General features: G+C 31.5%; 1 protein-coding gene across 1 annotated transcript; it reads left to right on the forward strand.

Annotated features, from left to right (window-relative positions):
* Positions 1-9397: 9397 nt before the first annotated feature.
* Positions 9398-22966, forward strand: LOC133669199 (dual specificity protein kinase YAK1 homolog). Its single transcript, XM_062089250.1, has 19 exons — positions 9398-9924; positions 10027-10181; positions 13347-13546; positions 14588-14741; positions 14835-14944; positions 15103-15172; positions 15259-15341; positions 15431-15509; positions 15596-15636; positions 15756-15878; positions 18112-18262; positions 18458-18572; positions 18676-18758; positions 18856-18930; positions 19476-19550; positions 19730-20538; positions 21742-21894; positions 22343-22638; positions 22722-22966. Exons 1-19 carry the CDS (start codon positions 9867-9869, stop codon positions 22790-22792), a joined length of 2901 nt encoding a protein of 966 aa, XP_061945234.1. The 5' UTR covers positions 9398-9866; the 3' UTR covers positions 22793-22966.
* Positions 22967-24382: the final 1416 nt, after the last annotated feature.

A 24382-nucleotide genomic window follows, 5' to 3' on the forward strand; every position in this document is an offset into this window, starting at 1 on the left:
TGCATGAATTATAGAGATCTGAACAAGGCAAGCTTAAATGATGACTTTCTTTTGTCTCATATAGATGTCTTAATTGATAATGCTGCAAAAAATATGACTTATTCATTCATGAATGAGTTTTCAAGATATATAAAAAAATAGAATGGTTAGGGAAGACCGAAAAACTACCTTTGTCACACCTTAAGGAACTTTTTGCTACAAGGTGATTCCATTTGGATTGAAGAACGTCAAAACCACTTATCAAAAGGCAATGATCACTTTATTTCATGATATAATGCATCAAGAAGTGGAGGTATATGTAGATGATATACTTGTTTAATTAAAGAAAGAAGAAGATTACATGCAAGTTTTGAGAAAGTTGTTTGAAAGATTGCGGAAGTTTCAATTAAGATTAAATCTCGTAAAGTGTTCGTTTAAGGTAAAGACAGGAAAATTGTTGGTCTTCATAATGAACAGCCAAGGAATAAAGATTGATCCAGACAAAATTAAAGCAATTCAAGCTATGTCAGCGTCAAAGACTGAGAAAGAAGTATGAAGTTTTCTTGGACATTTGAAATACATAACCAGGTTCATATCCCAACTTATGGTGACTTGCGAGCCAATATTTCGACTACCTAGAAAGAAGAATCTAGGGATATGTTACGGGCCTAATTAAAAATTTTATTTAGTATAAAAATTAATGTGGGTTAAATTTAAAAGAATTAATTAAGTGCAAACACTTAATCAGACTTTTAATTGGTCAAATTAATTTTATTAAGAACTTAAATAGGGAAGAAATAAATTTGAAAGCCTAATTCAAGCTCAATTAAGAAGATATGAATTTTAGAGGATCAAATTTACTATTTACAAACTTAATCATGTGAAATCGGGGGCAAAATTACAAGAAAAATCAAAATTTAGGGGTTAATTAAAGGCCAAATTGAAGAAATTTATTACCAATGATCAAGATGCAAAAGGTGTTGAAATAAAAGGATCAAAATTGAATAAAACAGAGGATGAATTGAGATAATTGAGAGTTTTAAGGGGCAATTAAAGATGAAATTAAAAATATTCATGAATTGAGACCATGTTGAAAAACATGCTAAAATGCTAAAATAAAAGAGCCCTTTTGAAACTTCGTAGGGGTAAAATTGAATTGATTCCTAAAATCAAGATTAATCAAGGGTTTGATTAAACAAATTTAAAAGATTGAGAGTTGAAATTAAAAAGAAGAATTAAAACCTTAATTAACCTAGGGTTATTAGAATGACGACGTTTCATTTAAATGAAATGGTGTTTTTGACTAAAATGATTTATTTTGGTTCAAAATGACATCATTTTTTTTTAATCCAAAATAAAAAAAAGGGGGTCATTTGACCCCTGTTGATCTTCTTCCCTAAAAAGTCCTGGAAAAAAAAAACATGGTTTTGCTGCCACCTTTGTAGTGTTCGTTTCTCCCTCATCTCTTCCTCAAACAAGACAATAACACATATCCCCTCACTCCTACCTTTTATACTCCTACCTAAACAAACCAAAAGATCTTTTTACAGCCTTGAAGGCATAGGTACATGAGGCCAAAACCCACACCCCAACTAGTCATGCCTGTAAGGAAATCATAAAAATAAGCTAGTGTACTCCCCTTGTTAGCTCTCAAATGTTGTAAAAGGTTGATCCTTGACATCAATAGATGGGTGGGATCTTCAACAACAAAAGGTGATGATTGTTCAACTCATAAGTTTTCGATAATCCCTATTGCCCTTTAAAAACCCATGTAAAAGGTCATGGAAAAGAGGAGAAACCAGGGAAAACATGTACTATTACACTGCCAAACCTGAAAAACTTTAGCCAAACCATTAACCAAACAAGAAAAATAATAGAAAACCTTTAGTAAGCCATCATTACAAGTCTAAAGTTGGTTTGAAAATCCTTAGTTAAAAGGCATTATAGTTGGACAATGTATATTTTCAACTTTGATGGGGGATGAAACTCAATGAGCACACCCCCTTCCTTTTCATTTTCCTTACGACATGTTAGCATTGGATATTCATTATACATTCCCCTTTAAGCTACTTGTTAGTTTTGATGTAATATGTGCTTTATTTGATATTTTATAAATGCTTAGCTATGATATGATCTAATATATAAAAGCATGTTCAAGTTTTGTTTGAGGCTTGGTTTGATGTTTAGGATTGTTTATTGTAGTGTTAAATTTAACTTTGAGATTATTTTAGCATGTTTTAATTATTAATTAGTCAATTATGAAGTCATGGCAAGATATGTTAAGTATTGATGTTGTTGTAGTTTAGGCTATTTCTAAGTAATTTGCTAGGTTTGTTTGAAGTTGCAAGCATGATGTTTGAGCTTAGTGACAATGAATTTAATCAATGAAACAATATTTATATGTAGGGAGATGTGTTTTTGTTTGATATCAGTATTTGGTTTTGCTTGTTATTTTACCATTGGTTTTTTTGTTTCTTGTTGTTTTGATGATTCAAGCAAGTTGTGTTGAGCATTATTAAGCTTTGGTTGTTAGGTTTCGGTTGTTTCTAGGTTGTTTATGCCTTTTTTTGGGGTTTAGGCTTACTGCTAGGTTTTGGGGTTTAGTATTCATAAGTTGAAGATTGTCTTAGGTTCTTGATGTACATGTCTTTTTTATCATTTATCGGCTCTTAAATATACGTGCATATTTAATCTTTGGTTTTATCATTTTATTTTTCGCATAAAATCAAGTAATAATGATGATTGAGTGTTCATTGTGATGATCCAGCTTCAAATTCTTGTTTGAAAAATGTTTTTATATGTCTTTATACATTTAATTTGACATACTTTAGTCTAAATTAAAATCCATGTTTTTTGGGTTCTTCGTGTTGTTCTTCACTATTCTTGATAAGATTCAAGTAAAAAAAAAAAAACCTCATTTGATTTTCAATATTTTATTTTTGTTTCTGGACTATGTTTTTAATCCTTTGAGTCAGGAAGCCCACCCCACGTGGCTAGGCTAAGTCCATTAACTTAAGACCGTGTTTGGCATGTTCAACTTTATCAAAGAAAAAACGCAATATTTTTTCCTTAAGACATGTTTGCCGAATACAGTCTAAGGGCATTTTTAAGCCTCTAATTTTTAATTAAGGACGTGTTTGGCAAACATGTCCTACTAATTTACTAGCAATGTTTATTTTCTTTTTTTTTTTGTGCTTTTGCCAAACAAACTTCAAATGATTTCCAAAAATTCTAAAAATATTCCGAGACCATTTTAATTCTATTTGTGGGCCCCTCATGTGTTTTCCAACATTTTCATTTAATATTTGGGTTATAAACTTACACTATAAGATATTGACACAGTAATAAAAATATTCACTTTTCTTCAAAAATTCAAAAAAAAAATCTTATTCAAAAAATATGTTTTATTTGTGTGCACGCCAAATTCTAAAAAACATTTAATGCATATTTTATAAAAATAAAAACTGTGTTTTTATCATACTTTGAAAAATGCAAAAATCAATCAATGAGTATCATAAGAAGTTTATGGTTGGTTATCCATTAAGATTTGACTAAAATTTCAAAAACACCATAAAAATTAATTTGTTTCATTAATATTCAAGGTATGAATTTTACAATATAATGTATATTCTCGGTATTAAATTAAATGAATTAATAAAGATAAATATTATGAATTATATGTAGACTTTACTATTTAGGATATAAAATTACATTGTAAAGTATATCTCCAAGTATTAAATATACAAAGTAGAAATAAATACAACATTGAAATTTAAGCTTTAGAACAATTAAGTTTTATCCTAATAAAGCAAAGACCTCCTTATTGAAAATGATCTATTCTGAACCTTAGACAAACCAACAAATAGAAATATGACCTAGAAAAAAAAACAATTGATCAACAATGTGGCTTACCATAGGTTGGGTGAACTGAGGGTGATGCGTCTTTCTAATACATATCTAGTCCTTTTACCTAGGCTCTCGCAGACCTTTAGATTTCTTAGTAACCATGATACTAGGTGACGACTCCTTCAAAATCATAATTTTATGATTAATCCCAATACATCCCAACCCCCCTCCCCCTCAATCTAGGAGGCAGATCCTCCATTTGACACCATGTATGCCACGCCACAAGTCAGTTCATTGTACATGTTATTTGACAAACATCTACATATTAGTTCCAGGTATTCTTCATACCTTAGTTTATGAGAATAGTTGCTTCCTTTCATAAAAAAAGAAAAAGAAAAGGAATATAATAAATATTAGTCTCAACTCCTCCAATTAATATCTAGTCTTAATAGAGTATTAATTAGGAACATTTAGGAATAATATTTTAATGCAATATGAATCTCATAATTAAAAACTTAAAAAAAAAAATTAAAGTATTTTTCTTCCAAAAACTTTATTTTTACTCTAAACTTATTAATCAAACATAAATAAATATTAAAGATAAAAAATATTTTTATTAATAAAAAATATATTTGGTATAGACAAAGTTAATATTACATGCAACCAACCAATTTGCTAAATAATATATACATTGCCATCAACCACTTCTATTAGTTTTGTTATCAAAATAATGATATGGTAATTAACTCCCCGTTAGGTGGCCTTTGATTTTATCTTAATTTTTTCTTTTTTTTCTTTTTTTTGTGAGAGTAGCATATAAAATACTTGTAATTTATAATTTTTTTATTTAAATACCTATACTATTTTTTTATTTGATTACTATAAGCTTGTGTTACAAATTTAAATTCCCAACATATTAATTATCTCCAAAACAAGTCGGTATATCCAAAATAACCATGGTTTTGTCTTTTTCAACATTTTTACTTTTCCATCAATTAATTAATTGATTAAAACTAAAAATTAAAAAGAAAACCTAACTAATAAGTGAAATATATATAAACTCACCTGATTAATTAATTAGTTATATTTATTAAATTTCTTTTTAATTTTTTTTAAAAAAACATCAATATATACACTCAAATAGGAAAAAACGCAAAAAACAAATCATTGTGCACCCCCATTTAATTTTATTCCATGCTAGCTCATCTACTTTAACCATGCACTAACCTTCCAGTCCATCTTTTTAACGAAACTATTAGCTCGAACTTATGCTACAGGGAAAAAAGGATTATTTGTAATAAAAGTGGAAAAAAGAAACCTAACCTGTAAATAAAAAAATAAAAAAATTGAAATTAATAAAAAATCAATTAGGATTATTTGTAATAAAAGAAAAAAAAACTAAACCCACTATAACCAATTATTTGTAATAAAAAGAAAAAAGAAAATTAAAAATTTTAAGAAAAATCAATCAACACTATTTATAATAAAAAAAGGAAAAATGAAAAAAAAAACCACATCTACCACAACCAATTATTTTTTTATAAAAAAAATATTTTTCAAACAAGAGTCTCATCATAGAGATGGTTAGGGGGGGTTTTGGTCTTTCCAACAAGCTTATTAATCATTAGAAAGATTATCTATGGGCGTATGTATCTTTTTCTTTTTTAAAATGATAAAAATATTTTTGTACTTATAGAGTCAATTAAATTTAAAACTGTTGATCAAAAGCTTTTTTGACTTTTTAAAATTCTCTTAATACTAAAAATAGTTTTTTGCCTCCAAGATCAAAAAATTGTTTGGCTGTTGAACAAGGTTTTTTATTGTTTTTCCATTATCTATGTATAGTAAAAGTACGCATTTAACCTTAGAAAAGATGACAAAAAATAATTTTGTATTTGAGGATGTTTTTGTACTTTCACACATGTATTTTGTATAATCAACAGGGTCATGGGGTGTTTTTGTATTTTCACATTTATTTTTAAATTTTTAAATCAAAAAAATTGTTGTCGTATGTTTAGCATGCTTTAGCTAATGAGTGCCGTCTGCGCCACTCAGGTGGCGTGTGGGACACCACCTGAAGGCCAAATTTGGCCTTCTATCATATTTCTGGATATACAACCGTGTCCTCTTCTACACAAAGTGGCATGTGACAGTTTATGGTTGTCAGATTGTTATTGATGGTTGTTTCTTTTTGTTTTTTTTTCTCTCTCTTTTTATAGATAAAGCAAACCATTATAATGTTTATTTTTTGTTTTTTAATTTTTTTCCTCATTCTTTTAATTTTTAATTTGATTGTTATTCCTTTAATATAGGGTTTTTTTTCAATTTAATCTTTCAATTACAATTGCTTCTATGTTTTATTTTTTTTATTTTAGTCTTCATTCTTTTAATTTCTTATTTCATTCTTATTCCTTTTATATTTTCAGTCATCATTCTTTTAATTTCTTATTTCATTTTTATTTATTTGATAAAAGTTTTTTTTAATTTAGTTTTTAAATTACAATTTCTCATATGTTTTATTTTTAATTTTAGTTCTCATTATTTTAATTTTTTATTTCGTTCCTAGTCCTTTTATAGAAGTTTTTTTTTTTCAATTTAGTCATTCAATTACAATTTCTCATGTATATATTTTTTATTTTAGTCCTTATTTTTTTATACTTTTCCTCGGCTTTTTTTTAAAGATTTTTTGGCTTTCAATTTCTTCCATCAATCAAAGTTTTTTTGGTTTTATTTTTTCCACTTTAACCCTCATTCTTTTGATTTGTTTTTTCTCTTTTGTTAAAGTTATTTTTCAATTCAATTTAATCTTCAAATAGAAAATTTTAATTTTCCCTCTAATTAATGTTTTGTTTTCTCCCTCATTTTTTTAGATCCTTTTATGTAATTTATTTTTTTCATTGATTCATCTTTTGACATTTGATTTGTCACGGATTTGACTTTGTACGATCTTATGGTTCTGCGTTAATTTTTTATTTAAATATTGGTTTTGTAATTATCTTCAATTTATTTTTTGTGGGTTTATCAGGGACTCATGTCCTAGGTCACGGGTTTTACATGCTATTTTTTAATATAAGTTTTTTTAGAATTTTGTTGTTTTAGTTTTTTTCAAGATATTTTTCTAATTCCTCTATAATTGTTTTTTGTTTTTTACAAAAGAACTTTATTTTTTAAAATAAAAATGTTTATTTTTAAATAATATTGTTGATGTGTTGGACCTTGCGTAATATGTTTTTTAAGGTGAGAGTTTATTCAATTAGTTTCATTTGTATTTATCTTTTAGGTCAAGAGTTTTTTAGGGTGTGGATTTATCTTTTATTGATTTAAATAAATAAGTTCAATAAACACATTTGTATTTAATGAATTTATTTATTTAAGTTAATTTTTTTGATTCAATCAAATGATAATAGAAATAGACATATATATGAAATTGATTGAATAAAATAAAAACAATAATATGTAATGCTTCTTATATTTGAGATATTATCTAAACGTAAATGCTTTTTATTATTAAAAATAAATTTCATCTATCTAAAACACAAAAACAAATATGAATAAAAAAATATCTAAAAAACTAAACACATACAAAATAATTTTAAAAAACCTTTACTAAAAAAAATGCTAAATAAGCAAAAAAAAAAAACATAAAGGAGAGATATTAATTGAAACATAAATTTAAAAATTATTTGATAAAATACATATTAAAAAAGGTCTCAATTAAAAAAAAATCAAAAATAGAATAAAAAAATAACAAAAAGACAACGATAGTCCAAGTGGCGTAAACACGTTTAAAATAAATAAGAAAAACAAACGACTTGGCTTACAGGGTCAATCGAGTTTAATAAGTCAATTATATTTTAATTACACGATTGAAAAACAAGCAATGATAGTAAACATATAAAGTTTTTATATAAAAAAATACCACGATAACTTGAGAAAAAAAAATCTTGAAAGTTAGAAATTGGATAAAAAAGAAGAAGAAAAGGCTCGAGTAAACTCAAGTTAGCATGATAAACATGTAACCTGAGCAATTAAGGGCAAGTTAACTCGGGTTAACTTGCAAAACCCGTAATCTATTTCATGAGACATGGATAACTCGATAAAAAGAAATTGAAAAAAATACAAAGCCAATCCTTTTTTCGAAAAAAAAACATCAAATAATAAAATTTAAAAAGAAAATGCTCCAATAAAAGGATTTTGACCCACATTAACTTTTCAAACTCATGAATCGGTTTATTAGACTTAAAGTACCATAAATGAACAAAAATGTGAAACCCAATCTCCAACAAATTAAATACCAAAGGATGAAACAAAAAACAAATCAATAGCAGAAAAAGGTCTTAAACAAAAAATTGTAACTAAAAGAATGAGGGTAAAAATCAAAATGAAAAATAAATTAGAGGACAATGAAAAAAATGTTGATTGAAGGGTTACACTGAAAAGAAAAATAACTTTAACAAAAAGAAAAAAAAGAGGTTGAAATTGAAAAAAAAATAATACATCATAAACTTTTGATTGAATGATGGAATTAAAAAACAATAAAACTTAAAAAAAAAGGTTAAAAAAATCAGAAATCAAAATAATAAAGACCGAATTAAAACAAATATATGAAAAATTGTAATTGAAGGACTAAATTGAAAACAGACAAAATTTTTATAAGAGAATTAAGAATAAAAATTAAAAATCAAAAGAATAAGGATTAAAATTAAAATATCAAAAACAAAAGAGCCAATGTATATTTTTTGAGGAAGAGAGAGAGAAAAAAAAGAAACAACCAGTGACAAACCACTCATTTGTTGCCATATGCTCGTGCTTGAGTTTGAAGAGCACATCTTAATAGTTTTTTGAATTTAAAAATTATTTAATCAAAGGAAAAAAAAAATCAAAGTACCCTCCATGAATTTAGAATTAACAAAAAAATAAAAAACCTCTTTAAAAGAACAAAAAAGCCCTTGGGTGTATGAATTATTGTTTTTTGATTTCAAAGGTAAAAATATCTTCTTTTTTTTAATAATAAAAAGACTAAGATATCATTGGTCAACAGTTCTTAATTTATTTAACGTTAGAATAAATTAGTCACTTTACTATGTTTAAAAAGAAAAAAAAATATACCCCTCGACAATTCTTTAATAACCAATATGTCATTAGAAAAAACTGAATTGCCCCTAACACAAAACGCATCCAATTTTTTTAATGAAGGACAAAATAATAATTTTATTGTAATAATTTACATTAATTTATGTCCAGTGTTACAATGAAAAACTCACACCCTATTATTCTAGATTAAAAAAAATAAATTAAATAGTCCATTTAATTTTAAAAATTAATTAATCGATTTTTTTTTTATCAATTTCATGTTATTTTTAGTTTATTTTATTTTTTTGTTAAAGAAATAAAAAGAAAAATGAAATAATATAAAAAGATTAATGAGAAAATAAGGCAATCTTGTTAATATTAAATTAAGATTTAAAACTAATTAATTAGTTTTTAAGACTAGAGAAATTATGTAGAAATAGAGGAACTAATTTATAATTTACTTTCTTAGAGTCCATAACCAAACATAAATCTTAAAAAAAGAAAAAAAAACAAGAACTCTGTCATCATTTTTGAGCGCAAACACCAACGAACGAAATTATTTCCCCTTTCCTTCTTTCTATCTATTACTCCATAAAAACAAACAAACAGACAGCAGAATCCCTCCCTCCCTCAAAAACTATCTGCCCTCAATCCTGTATCTATTCATCAATTAATCCTTTTTATTTTTATTATTAAATAATAAAAAATACACTAACTTATCTTCTTCATATTTATTTTGATTCCTTTTCTTTAATCCTGTTTTTTTTCTCCTTTTTACTTTTGTTTTCCTCACAGCTTTGCGTGTTTTCATCATCTATATATTTGTCAAGAATCGATAGCAATAATAGCAAAAATCTCTTGAATTCCAATCAAATATTGAATCTTGTGTGAATTCTTGATCTCTTAAATGGATCAAGTAAAGATGCATCTTTTGATTCTTGACTTTCTTTTTGAGTGAATGAGAGATAATGGGATTAGAATCTTCTGGTGGATTCTTGGATTTCTCAACTAAAGAGACTCAAATGGGTTGGTTTAATTGCTGATCATCTATCAAATTCTGGGTTGTTTTTGTTTTGTTATATAGATGAAGAAATTGGGTATTCAAGTTTGATCGTTAGGGGGTTTTAGTTACAGTTGTGGAATCAATGGATGAAGTCGGTTCAAATGAATTGGATGAGCCATCAATTCCATGGCGGCCGAGGCAGCTGGCATTTGGACGGTACAGGCAGGAGAGTGAACCTGCCAACAAGGAGCAAAGTTTACGTGTTGTTGTAAGAAGACCTGTAAGTGTTTTTATTCCTTTACTTTTGTCATTTTGGATTATGTTGTTGATTTGATTGATTTTGTTGGTGGTTTATGTGGGCTTTAATTTGCATGCTGAATATGAGCGTTTTGGGTTTAATACAAAGGTTGAAGTAAAAAGTTTAGGATTTGAAAATTAAGTGGTATAGCTTGAGTGATAACTGGGTGCACTAGTCTACATGTATACCATTGAGATTATCTAACTGCCTTAGCTTTTGCATTTCAAAGTAAAATATTTATGAAGGCCTAATGGTAGCTGTTTATGGAATCTGTCTGTGTTTTCTAGGAGATTATTAATTAAAAGGCAGATGTTTGTCTTGCTGATTTATGGAAAAAATGAACAAGAAAGAAAGCTCTGTATATAACTACAAGAATATTTTCCTTGGAATGCTTATGGCCGGAAGGGCGTAGGCTTTTTTGAGGTTGTGATGTCATATGACATTCCAGAAATATCTACAACATTATTCTGTTTCTGCAGTAGTATTTTCCATTGTGAAGAGTAACACAATGTTATAATCCCCAAAGAGGAGTTATAATAAAGACAATTTTCTGGACTTTAAACTGTGAAACTAATGAGTTGCACGCATTTCTGGATTAATAATGGAAAGTGTAGACTTGGGATTGATAGTTACAATGCAGATGTGAGAGCTTAGAGGATCCTTATCCTGCCTTTGAGGGGGAGGGAAGAAATCCTTTCTTTTGAATTTGGCTAGGACACATATCATTAAAGCATTTCATTGCGAAATTTGCTACTGTTACCAGATTGGAGTTTCCCTTGCAGCACTTTTAACTTTAACCATGTAAAACCATATGATCATGTTGATATGTTTCCTATCAAGTTCTTAGTTCTTGTGAGGACAGGGAGACTCTGATCCACCCTTATTTTTTATTACAACAGCAGAAGATTGACCATGATGATCAAAGATGGAGCCAATGGTTGGATGCCTTTGAGTTCTTATGTTGGAACTCTTGGAGCTATATATTTCACATGTCTCATGTTTGCTGATATTTTTATGTTACTGCTGTTGAGCCACTTAGATTTACATGCTTCGTGACTTGGTCAGTTTTAAGTTTTAAGATTGCTAGTGCTTTATAGCCTAAAATAATAGTGAAACCCTCTCCCAAAATTTTAAACCCTCGTCCTGGAGTGACCATGACCAAGAGAAACCCACAGCGTTGTTTGCCAACCACCATGAACTCCTAGTCCATGCAAATAAATGATCGATTAGATGCAGCAACTGTTTTGAACAAAAAACACTAATCGATCAAAACTTCTTTCATTTGGATTTTATCCATAGTTAAAATCATACCCCAAGCTGCCTTCCATGCAAAAGGAGAAATCTAGGAGGATTACACTTCTGTGTAGCTCTGTCCTGGGGAACTGAGTTTTTCCACTTCACATATATTTTGTAATAGAGCCTCATAAAAAGATTCAGCTGTAAACACAATATTTTTGTTAATAGGTTTCTGGTTAGCCTCATCATCTTCCCCAGCTTTAGCCCTCCCCCTATCCAATCTGTGAATCTTTAGATCTCCAGTCAATAAAAATGTCCCACAACACACTCCTTTTATGTATGAGTGTCCAAACCATCCTTATTCCTTGGAGATTTTGGTCTTAGGAGTTAAAGAGAAACTGAAATCAAATGTTCTCCAAAAAATAAATACAATATAGTCCTTTCTGGATCAAAACCCATGAAGAGAAGAACTCATAACCTATATCTAAATTCTTATGAACCTTTAAATACTGGTTGCATGTGAATCCCTAGCTTCTATTGTTATCCATTCTTGTGATCCTTTGTATATATAACACCAATTATCCTTGCTGACGCTATTTGACTTCACAATGACTTCAACTATTTACATAGCAGTAATTTGTGAAAATTCATATTTAATCCTTAAACTGCTGGTTTTACAAATAATAATAATAATAATAAAAAATCCTATTAAAAGTCTTGTTTCATAACACACACTTTTAAGTATGAGTACCCTAACTATGTTATTTCCCTAGAAGCCTGAAAATTATAGGGATTTCGGTCTCAAGAGTTAAGAGGAGCTGACATCAATTATATGGCGGATACTGTTTTCTTCACAATGAACTGTCACAACTGTTTTTCTAGGACTTTTCGTAAAATCCTGCTTTAATCCCTAAACTGCTGATTTCACAAAAATAAATAAATAAATAAACCCTGAACTGCTTACTTCGAAAGAGTATTTGCCACAATCCATGACCCGAAGTTCATGATCGTTCCCTATATGTCTTTGTAAGAACCTTCTTTTTGGATCTGTTGAAGTCTATGCACAATAGAGCAAGTAAAGGGAAGAGTGACAACTGGATTTAGAGGGTTAGAAAGATTTATTTTTTTAAGGACTGGTTTATCTTTTGCATGTGTGACACATGTAATATGTAACCCTCCCCTAGCTTGGATACTCAATAAAGGGAACAATTTCAAATTAAACTGGAAAGTTTTAAGAGTCCAGTCGTATAGTGAGCCGGATGCTTTTTTTTACTTTCTGAAATTTGAGCATCCATTTTGGCCCCATCATCCGACATTTGAGGACCATTTTTCTTACAATTTCGACGCATTTGAAACAAAGAAAGTTAGTAACATTTTTGGTAGTTGTAGACATTGAGAATTTTCTTTATCGTGTCTATCTAACTTTGATCCGGAATTCCTATGATCTTTCATTCGGCCAGGCTAAGTCAAGGACCTTTTTTCTTGCCAGCTTCCCAAACAATTGTCCTAGAAAGCAAAAGCAGCAGTGAAAGATCCTCCAAATGTCACTCATGGAAAGATCACATATAACATATATGCGAACACATGTCTTGACATTATTCAGACATCATATTAGCATCTGAAGTCTCAGTGCGAACTTGTTAAGGATACATTCTATTTTTGGTTAACATTGCCTATAAGGATGCATATAGATGCGAATGGTTAATTAACTACTGCTGTATCATCTCTCATCTTTCGTGCACTGATCGTCTTGCAAGAATCCATTTGAACTGCCATTTTATTTTCTAGCTTGGCTAAGTGAACATTATTATTGTTTTATTAACCAAATTTTGTTTGAGTAGTGGAGTACTGTTGAGTTAAAATTATTTGAGGTACACTTTTGCGCTGACTCTTAAGTTTTTAATGATGCAGTTGGTTGCAAGGCTAACCAAAGACATTGTCGAAACATATCAGACATGCAATCCACAATTTAAATATTCCGAAGAATTAAATCCAAAAAGATATTTGACCAGCCCATCAGCTGGAGTCCTCAATGACGGCCATGATAATGTGAACTCAGATCTTATTCTGACTGTGAACTTTGCTTTGGTAAATTTAGACACACAGAGAAGGTTTGTTTATGTTTGTCGTTTTGATTCCTCTGCATTTATTTTTCTGGAACTCCCTTTTTTTTTCTTTTTTTTTTCCTGTACTTGGTTTTGAACAAAAAAAGTTTATGCATTATATTTTGAGTGAATTGGTAAAAAAACAATTCATATAAAGTCCCTTACGACCTTGAGTCCTTGACCCATATGTTTAGTTTTCTTTACATCTTTGATTCCTGTTTGACATCTTTGTAAAAATAAGCTGCGCTTTTTGCAATTTTTAATGAGTTTTGATTTTGATGATAGACAAATTCTAGTCTGAATTCCATGTAGTTGTAATGAATCATTCTCTGCAAATCCTAGATACAAGCAGTCCAATGTTTGTTCATGTATTAGCCTCTCTCTCTATGGATGCATGATGTTTCAGTTTTTCTTATCAAAGTTTTTAGGTGATTTTGTTCATGCACATGTGTGTATCACTGACCTGTTTTTTTCCTTGAATTCTCAAAAAAAGAAAAAGAAAAAGAAAAAAAGCCTTCTTTTCTTTTATACGAGCTAGAAGAACGAGAATCCTAATAATAATTAATCCAGCAATTGAACTAAATTATTCTGATTGAGAGAGTGTTTTGGGAGAACAGAATATCCTAGTGCACTGGAACTGCAATATTTACAGTTTTTTCTCTCCCAATTATAACTTTACTTTTCTAAATCATTATGAGCCTTGTGCTTTGTCATCCACAAAATAAAAAGTTGAAGTTAGCAAAATTCAATATACGAAAGAAAGAAAGATGAAGTTTGATAGAAGTTCAGAAATCAAAACAGATTCTAAGAAAATCTAGAGAAAATATTAAATTCAATACATTCATTAAATTCTTAGGTTTTCCTTCCTCCAATATGAATGAATATTCTTCAGTCTTTGAAACATTGATACTATATTTACTTTCACTGTTTGTTCCTCTCCTTCTTTAGAAGTTCCATTCAGTAGGCGACGAGAACAGAAGCACACAATTTAGATTGCATGGTAGTAAATATGAGATCAATGACTCACTTATCACATCATATCTGCAGATACATAGTCAAGGATGTTCTTGGTCATGGGACTTTTGGGCAGGTTGCTAAATGCTGGGTCGCAGAAACTAACAGTTTTGTTGCTGTGAAGATAATAAAAAACCAACCTGCTTACTATCAGCAAGCTCTGGTTGAAGTATCTATTTTGACAACGGTAATTAAAAAGCTCTTCCACTCTTTGTGCCACACTTGTTGTGATATTAGTAATGATGTCTCTTTATGTTTGCTCCATGCTTTCCTATAACAGTTAAACAAGAAGTATGATCCTGAGGATAAGCATCACATTGTTCGTATATATGATTACTTTGTATACCAGCGGCATTTATGTATCTGTTTTGAACTTCTTGACACAAATCTGTAAGTTAAGGGCTATTTACATAGTTACATTTAGTGTGCAGTTGCATTTTGTTGGAAAAGCTGCTCTCCCGACTTACCTTTTCTGCGAATCTTTGGTCATCTGTTTTTTTTTTTAAGTTCTTTTTAGCAGCATATACTTGACTTTTAAAGTTATTCAGGTATGAGCTTATCAAGATAAATCAATTTAGGGGGTTATCATTGAGCATTGTCCAATTATTCTCTAAGCAGGTATGGCAACTTTAAAATTGCTGCCATGTTGCATTATATCAGAATTGAATTTGTTCTCATTTCTTGTTTAATGTGTTCTTAAAAAGATTTTACGTGGATTGGCTCTGTTAAAAGATGCTGGGATAATCCATTGTGATCTGAAGCCAGAAAACATTCTTCTGTGCACAAGGTAATTAATTATTCATGATGTGTTTAGCCTCAAACCTATTACAAATTTCATTTCTATTCAACTGAAATTTTTTTATCTTGAAAAAACAGTTTGAAGCCTGCAGAAATTAAGATAATTGATTTTGGATCAGCATGCATGGAAGACCGCACTGTTTACTCCTACATTCAGGTTATCTTTATGTCTGCTCCATCTTTTTCATTTTATTTCTATCAACTTGTTAAGTACCTGTAATGGCATCTCTGTTTATTCTGCAGAGCCGTTACTATAGATCTCCTGAAGTTCTTCTAGGTTGTCAGTATCCTTTCAGTAAAAATATAGCTTCATGATTTTTTTATTATATTATATCATATGTGTACACTCATGCTCACATCCTAGAATCATGGGGGTGTTATCTGGGACCTTAATCTATTCTAGATATTCTACGGCTATTGACATGTGGTCCTTCGGGTGCATAGTTGCAGAATTGTTTCTAGGATTGCCACTTTTTCCTGGTGCTTCAGAATTTGATCTCTTGAGGAGAATGATTGAAATACTTGGGTAAGTCATCTCTATCAGCAGTATAGGAGTGAAATATATTTGCAAATATCGTAAGTGTGTTGCTAAGAATATGAATTTGATGTCCTTTCTGTTTTGTATGTGTTTTATTGAATTACAAAATGACCATTAAACAAGAAAAATGACATGATTATTGATAGATCTACTGTGGAAATAACTGTCTGTATATGAAAAGAAAAAATCATTTTTCTTCAGTGTTGCAAGGGGCCATTGATTGGTGCAGTGGTAACCTTACAACCAGAAGGGTGCATGTTTGGCTCTTGATAACAGCCACTTCATGCAAAAATGAAGGGTAGGCTTCCAACTATCTTAAGGATCTCCTTATCAAGACTCTTTTCAGTGGGACCATGTGTGGGGTAACAGATCATCACCTCTTTTCACCCTTTCCAGTGGGTGTGCCAATCTTTTGGTTTCATGATTGTTATCATTTGTATGTACGGGAAGAGATAACTTGAAATGAGTATATTGATACTCATCGTATTTATTTTTTATTTTTAAATCAGACTCCTGAAGCTGGAGTTAGAATCATTTCAAGTTATGAACTGTAGAATGAAAAAAATTATTGAATTTTGATAGTTAACAGTGAAGCAATGGCACATAGCAAAATGACAGAATTAGGTCTTCATGCACGAAAATGAAGGGTCACATAAGCTGGTGTAATCTTTTCTCATGAACTTGCTGGATTAGGAAATAAGTCAACTGTAGAACATCATTAATCTAACTCTTAGTTAAACTGAAATTGTAAGATGTCTGATTGCTGTGGTTGTGAAAGTCCTTTCACATTTGCTTGGAGCTTGTTCCGTATTAAATAATTTCTCCAAGCAAACTTGTTGCTGAATGCCAGCATTCATGTTAGCTAGCTTTACATAAATGTTCCCTCAATTGGGAGTCAGATTGATTTGTAGATATATTTGCTACTTTACATAAATGTTCCCTCAATAGGGAGTCCAATTGATTTGTAGATGTATTTGCTAATTATACCTTAATCTCTTTATTGCACATGCTTTACTTTTAGATGCTAGTTGACACAGACCTGAAATGCTTATGACTCTATATAATGGAAGAAATATGAAATGCTTTGCTGGACCAATCCCAATAGACTATTGTTTCTGAAAGACCTATACTATTATAATTGTTGGAGAAGATCAATTGAATTAAGTTCAAGGCTCTGTGCAGTTGCTTTTGAAATATAATTAGCTGGCTCTTCAGTGGTACAAGGCAGAACAGATGCACTACCACAAAAGGGAAAATATAATGGAGCCTGTAGAATAACCCAAAGAAAACTTCAATGATTCAACGTAATAGTGAATTAGGGGGGCTTGAATATCATCTGCATCTACTTGTACTTCAACTAGGATAATAGAAAGGAAAACTTATATAAATTTCATGAATTTCTCAATGATTCAGCATATAAGAAGGTCCACGGCACCTTGAACACTTTTACATCTATGCTGTTTAAAGACCCTGGCCCTCATGTGAGCTGCCTCCTGTTGAACCATGGACTTCTCCTGTCAGAAGAATGACATAGATCCTATCTCTCTTTTTTGTTTCCCTATGTTTACTTTTCATTCCTTGCTTCTTTTTTCTGGAGAGTATTTGATATTGTAGTTCAATCTGCTTTCTAAGAATCCTTCCAAAAAAAAGAGAAGAAAACAAAAGAGAAGGGAATGATTTGTTATTACTTGTTATTGTTTTAACGTGTTTTGAGGAAGCTTTTTGTGTCTCCTTTGAGAGTTCTTTAAATTCATTTATCGAAGTTGGATTTATGATTTGCAGTTTGATATAACTGACTGTTATGAGAGTTTAATACCTGTAATTATGCTAAGCAGGCCCTAAGCAAGTTAACTAGTGGGCCCATGCAATCACTATCTTGTCCATTTTTGTCACCATCTTAGTCAATACAGCCGTGTGTGGGTAAATTATTCTGAAGAACCATACATGCACATATAAGTAAATTGTACTTGTTTTTCCCCAAAGTTATTACTTATAATAAGCTAATTTATAAAAGTTAAAAAGCACGCATGAGCAGCGGGGGTGCAACCAATGCTATTGGGAATTGATCTTATTTTGCGGGTCTTATTTTGCGGGTGATTTGTCTATGCCAGTTAGAGCACTGGAACTAGTAGGGGGTGGTATTTAATGCTTTGATTTGTTGTGTTACTTGTGTTCATTATTTATTTGAAGAATAACTTATTTTCTTGTTGACATTTTGTAGAGGACAACCCCCTGATTATGTCCTCAAAGAGGCAAAGAATGTTAGTAAGTTCTTCAAGTGCATTGGGAGTGTTCAGAATCTAGAGAGTGGCGAAGTTTCTTTGGGAGGAAGAAATGCATACCAAGCATTAACAGTGGAAGAATATGAATCTGTAAGTGTTCGTGTTGTAGTTTGGAAGTGGAAAATCAATTAATAGAAGAACAAGTTAGAGCTTCCTAAGTGATTTTTTTTCCTTTTATTCTTTCCTCAAGAGCTAATATCAATAGACAAGGGTATACCATTCTTTTCTATTGTTTGCTGCATTTTATTCTCATCCTCATTGTGATGATTTTGGTTTTGTTTCCAGAGAGAGCGGAAGAAACCATCTATTGGAAAGGAGTATTTCCATCATATGAACCTTGAGGCAATTGTTACAAACTATCCTTACAGAAAGAATTTGCCACTGGAAGATATGAAGAAAGGTGGTTCTTATATCCGGAGAATCTGATTTTATGAAACCATTTTAATTAATATGTTGCTATCATTTCTAGAAGCTGCTAATTGCTGTTGTTAAACACATTACAGAAAGTCAAATACGATTAGCTTTGATTGATTTCTTGAGGGGTCTTGTTGAGTTTGATCCTGCGAAACGGTGGTCCCCTTTTCAGGTAATTTAAGTTTTTCTTAGTTTTGAGCAATTTCTTTCATAATTAATTATAACTTTGTATTTGTGGATACATGGAGGCATAATTCATTCATGTGCAGGCTTCAAAACATCCTTTTGTAACTGGGGAACCTTTCATATGCCCATACAAGCCTCCCGTGGAGACCCCTCGTATGGTAAGTAGAGTAGTGTATGAGTTGTTACATTGACATTCTAAGATTTAATCCGGGATCATACTGGAAGATTGTGATATTTTCATTAAAGAGTAACCAGCTTATTGTTCTTCTGGATTAATTCTTATAATTAATTTACTGATCCATGTATTGCCTGGTTTGCTCCATCCTGCCCATATGTTTGATTCTTACTTTCACTAATAAGCTCATATATGTTTCTGTTTTCTAAATAATTATGAAGTTCAAGAGAACTATCTGCTCTATTTTAATTAGTTGGTTTTTGTTCACAATCATCTTTCTCGCATAATGAGCTAGGAAATTATTTAACTCATATGAAGGAAGAAGAATTAATGTTCCATAAAAAATGTTGATTTTATTCTGTCTATGCATGTTTTTCTATCTCCTTTACCTATTTTGTCCTTCTAAAGGTCAGACTTCTTGTTTTATTATTCGCATCATATGTTGTACTAATAGTTTTCTGGGAGTTTAGGTGTATTTAATGATTATTATTCTTTTGATAGTGTACTCATCTCTCTCTATGGTTGTAGCCTGTTTCCCAAAATATCAAGGTGGACCATCACCCAGGTGGAGGGCATTGGTTTGCTGCTGGTCTCTCTCCTAATGTGAGCTCACATGTTTTTTTTTTCCCATTATTTTTTAACTAGCCAGGATTGAACACTTTTCCTCCACAACTTACCTTCAAAATAAGAAAGATGCATTACATCACTGCAAACGCATGAAAAAATTGGGGAATAAGAAAAAAGGGGAAAATATATAATCATAACTTCTCTTTCTTATGTAGAATCATGGAAGGGCCAGAGTTTCCTTGCATAATAGCCCACATTTCCAGGCGGTTCCATATGGTCATGGTACTAGTTATGGTAGTGTAGGAAGCCATGGTAGCTATAATGATGGCATTGGCCTTGGAAGCAGCTATGGAAGCTATGGAGATGGCAGTAATATGTTTGCATATTATTCACCAGTTGCTCCATCTGGCATGAACATGCATCCACAGGCTGGTCTGGCATTGCTTGGAAGTAGTCCAGATGCAAGATGGAGGTTTATTCAATATTCACATGGAAATGGTCTTGGTATGAGTCCATCAGCAGGAAATTTTGCACCACTTCCCCTTGGAACCAGTCCTTCACAGTTTACTCCACCAAGCTCCTACAGTCAAGCTTCAGCTGGTTCTCCTGGACATTATGGTCCCACTTCCCCTGCAAGAAGCTGCAGTCATGGATCGCCTCTAGGAAAAATGGCTGCAGTTACACAATTTAATAGAAGAAAAAGTTGGGGGCATTCTGGAAGTTATCAATCTCAAGATTGTACATCTTCAAATTGGCAAGGACAATCCACTGATGGTGCTTGCTCTAACCAATCTGAGGAAAATCCTTCAGTACTTGGTAGTTCACCCTCACATCGGCAGTCAAGCTGGATGCAGCAACAAGGAGGCAGTGGAAGTGCAGCAGGTCCCTCAACCATTCAGAGTATTCCAGGCTCGTTTAAGCCTGCTCCAAATATGAAATGTCCTCAAAGTGCAGGGCCTATTCATGATAAGCCCGAGGCTAGCCTTTCACTGCCGGATCCAGGGGACTGGGATCCCAATTACAGGTAACAATGAGAGTTATTTATATTGTTAGTTTCTATCATATGTTCTTTTGAGTTACATTGATACCTTGCATATTACCTTCACATATACTTGCAAACAAAATAACATTGGAAGGAACAGATTTTGATGGTTTTATTGAACATAGCATAAAAAAGAGAGTTGTCCATCCACTGCTTAGGATTATTTTTTTCTTTTCAGTAAAAAAGAAGAATTTATTGAATCAAATATGTTAAAAAATTTAACTTTGTGTGTATTGACATGTTATAAAAGTTGTTATTTAGCTAGATGTGACTATGATTCGCCCTGTTGTTTTTATGAGATATTCACACCGCTTAAGGTCTTTATTTGCTCTATTGCTAGCCTTTGATGAAAGCAGTTCATGGTTGTCCTTTTTTTTTCCCTAACGTTATTACTGTTAGAAACCAATCTTTTCATTAAATGGAACCTCAGGCTTTTCTTTAGCTGTTAACCTTAGATGACTAAAACCAGCACTTCATCCTTAGGGTTCTTATCTGCCCCATGTAGCATACTGCCCCTGTTAAACCATTTTTAGGCTGTTGGTGCCTGTCTGCTTGTATGTTGGGATTCAGTCATGTGTATGACTTCATCTTTTATTGGTAGGTTTATTCACATCACATTTCATAATGTAACTCGTTTAGGAGTAAGCCAGTGCTAAATTTGGAGCTGTATTTTCTTCATCATGCTAATGTATTTGCTTAATTCAAGGTTTAAATAGGATGTAAGCTCAAAGCATTTTGACTTTGGTATTAGTGTTCATGATCAGTTAATAAAGTTTCAATAAATACATTGCTTATAATCTGTTTTGACAGTACTTTTGGCATTTTTGTGGCTATTTCTAAATAATTGTGGCAAGAAAAGATTTTGGGCGAGAGTTGTGCTAAAAGTAAAAATCATAATAAATATTACATATGAAAAGTAGAAGGCTATTTTTCTATTTCATGAAGAAATAATAAGCACATTTAAAAAGCATAAAAAACATCAGATAACAGTTGTTTTGGCTATTTTACTTTTTCATTGACTGCTTCTCTTTTCTGAACACTAACTGGTGGAGCCATGGGTGGCAATGCAACTGTCACCACATCTCCAAAGAATATTTCAAGGGCAATTTAAAATAGTATGCACTTGTATTTTCTACCATGTGTTTGTTTAATCTCTTAGTGTGGCATCTGTTATTCATTTTCCAGTGATGAACTTCTTCTTCAAGAGGATGGTTCTGATGTGAGTTCCATAAGCACGGAGTTTAGCAATAGCATGCATCTTGGTTCTGGTGTTCCAGTGGTAGGTGTTGGAAGATCGAACCGAGCCTCAAATGCAAGCTCCAGCTCATTAAACCAAAGGTATGCTTTTTGTTGAGTAAAAAGTATACAGTTTCTCTCAATTTACATGGTTGCCTGAATTTTTTCAAGTTATGATTATTACTATTATTTTTTAACTATTGCCCAAGCGGTGGTGTCTAACATAAATCAAACATTGGGCAAAATGGGCAGCAAGAACTTTCACTATTCAAGCAAACGAAATTTCAACGTAGAAGAAAATGTAGAAACTGTTGATTGACTGATTGTATATATGAAACTTCAAAATTTGAAATTTGATCAGCGTAAATTAAGATAATGCTGAAATTGTTGCTTCATGTTATCTATTATATATATAATTCGTGTTTTCTACCATTTATTTTTCTTTTTTCCTTCTTATTTCTCGAGAAGGGACCAGTGGGTGTTATGTGTTTACTATTAAATATTTCTTACTATTCTTCTCTCCTTTGTGGTTGTATTATGATTATGTCAGAAATGGGCCTTTTCATGCATTTTCACATGTTGACGCGGGAAGCCCGCCTTCAGCACATGATCTTCATGCTGGATATGGTCGTTCAATGTCAAAGCCTTCATACTTTACACCTCATATCTCACAAAATTCTCCAAGCCGTTTAGGACAGCAACCCCCTCAGCGGTTTAGTCATGGAAGGCCCACTGTTCGGGGTAGTGAATGGAATCATATCAAGGTCCAGCCCCCTTCTTCCAGCTTCAATTCCGGGGGGCAACGTTCTCCAGGAAGTAGTTCATTGAACAACAGCATGCCATGGGGTACTTTCTGACTGAGTTGCTTAATTGTTTGTTAGATCCACATGAATTGAAATTTATTAACTACTATTGGAAATCTTTTGTAGGGCGTAGGGCCAATTTCAATAGCATTCCACCACCATCCCGAGGAAGAAAAGACTTTGAAAGGATTGCCTAGTTTCGTAGCCACCTGAATTTCTTACTGTGATGATTTTGTTATTGTGTTGGAAGAAAGTTGTTCCCCATTATTAGTTCACATACTTAGTGGGCTGTTGCTTCGAAAATCCTCATCTGAAACATGCTCATTCATTATGCTTGCATAAAATATAATTCATCATTGTGGTTTCTTTCATGCCCTGATTTTTGACATGCAATCTTTTTGTTTCTTGGTTCCATCAATTATGTGGCCCCGAACACCCCTTTCTCAGGTTTTCATTTTATGCATCTCAATCGTGACTGCATTTGATGCATGTGAAGGATTAAGTTTATCAACGAGGTTTAAGGCCAGAGGAAGAATTCAACTGGGAGTCAAGATGTGAAGGTTGAGTCAACTGTTTCCAAGTGTAAATTGAATCGTATTTACTCAGATTGCTGTAAGCTCTACAATGAATTTGGTGGATTGTTGGGGGTAAATAGAGGTATTTTATGATTCCCAGCTCGCTGGCAGTGAAGAGTTTTTACATTGCTGGTGTAAATTGGACTTTTCAAATACAAGATTCCGAGTCCTTAGTTGGATGTAATGTTTAGGGATTCATCTTCTTGCCTGGCAAAACCCTGAAGAGAACAACCTCTTCAAGCCCACAAGTTTCATGCTGTGAAGTGGCAAATTTGGCACTGAGAAAACAGGTGAAGCAGGAAGCTATAAGGATATACTTCCTCTTGGGCCAATGGTGTTGGCTAATCAAGAAGTGAGGAGTCTGTGCTGTGAAAAAACGATTCACTCAAGGAAGAAAGGTGGCATGAACGAATCAAGGACTTTGTCTTTTGAGATTAAAATAAATACTACTTGTTCAAACCAATCTGTCCAAGTCGCATCGAGCATGAAGTTATGTAATTTTCAACCTTCTGAGATTAAACAATGTTTGTGGTGTGTGACTGGTTTAGATTTAGAAACCCAAAATAATAATAATAATAATAATAATAATAATAATGAAATTAAAATTACAAAATATCTGCAAGTGTAAAGATGAGGGAGAGAGCGTGTGTGAAGCACATAGTTTATTGAAGCGGGGACACATGGATTTGTAGCAGACCCATCGATTTCTTGCTCAGTTCCCATTTCTCGAATTAAAACAAGGAAAAGAACAAAACAGAGAAGAAAAGGAAAGAGGCAAAATGGCAATCTCTACGCCACTCAAACATGGATCCAATATCTCTAATGGCCAATAGCAACTCCCCTTCCCATATCTTCTACCACCTTTGAAACAGTATAGTGCTGTGAAGGTATTTCTAGTTTAAAAATATATTGAATTAATATTTTTTTAAAATTTTATTTTTTATATTAGCATAAAATTAAATAAAAATATTAAGAAATATATATATAATTAAGAGTGTTTGGTTTTAGTGTTAAAATAAGTGAGGTGGTGACATTTTAGAAGAAGATGTTTGATTGTTTTTTAAAGTATTTATTAATTGAAAATATATTAGCATAATATTTTTTTAAAAATAATTTTTTAATGCAAAAACAAATATATATATATATATATATATTTATATGTATATATATATATATATATATATATATATATATATATATATATATATATAA

The sequence above is a fragment of the Populus nigra genome, chromosome 12, assembly GCF_951802175.1.
Source record: "Populus nigra chromosome 12, ddPopNigr1.1, whole genome shotgun sequence".
Classification (NCBI taxonomy): Eukaryota; Viridiplantae; Streptophyta; class Magnoliopsida; order Malpighiales; family Salicaceae; genus Populus; species Populus nigra.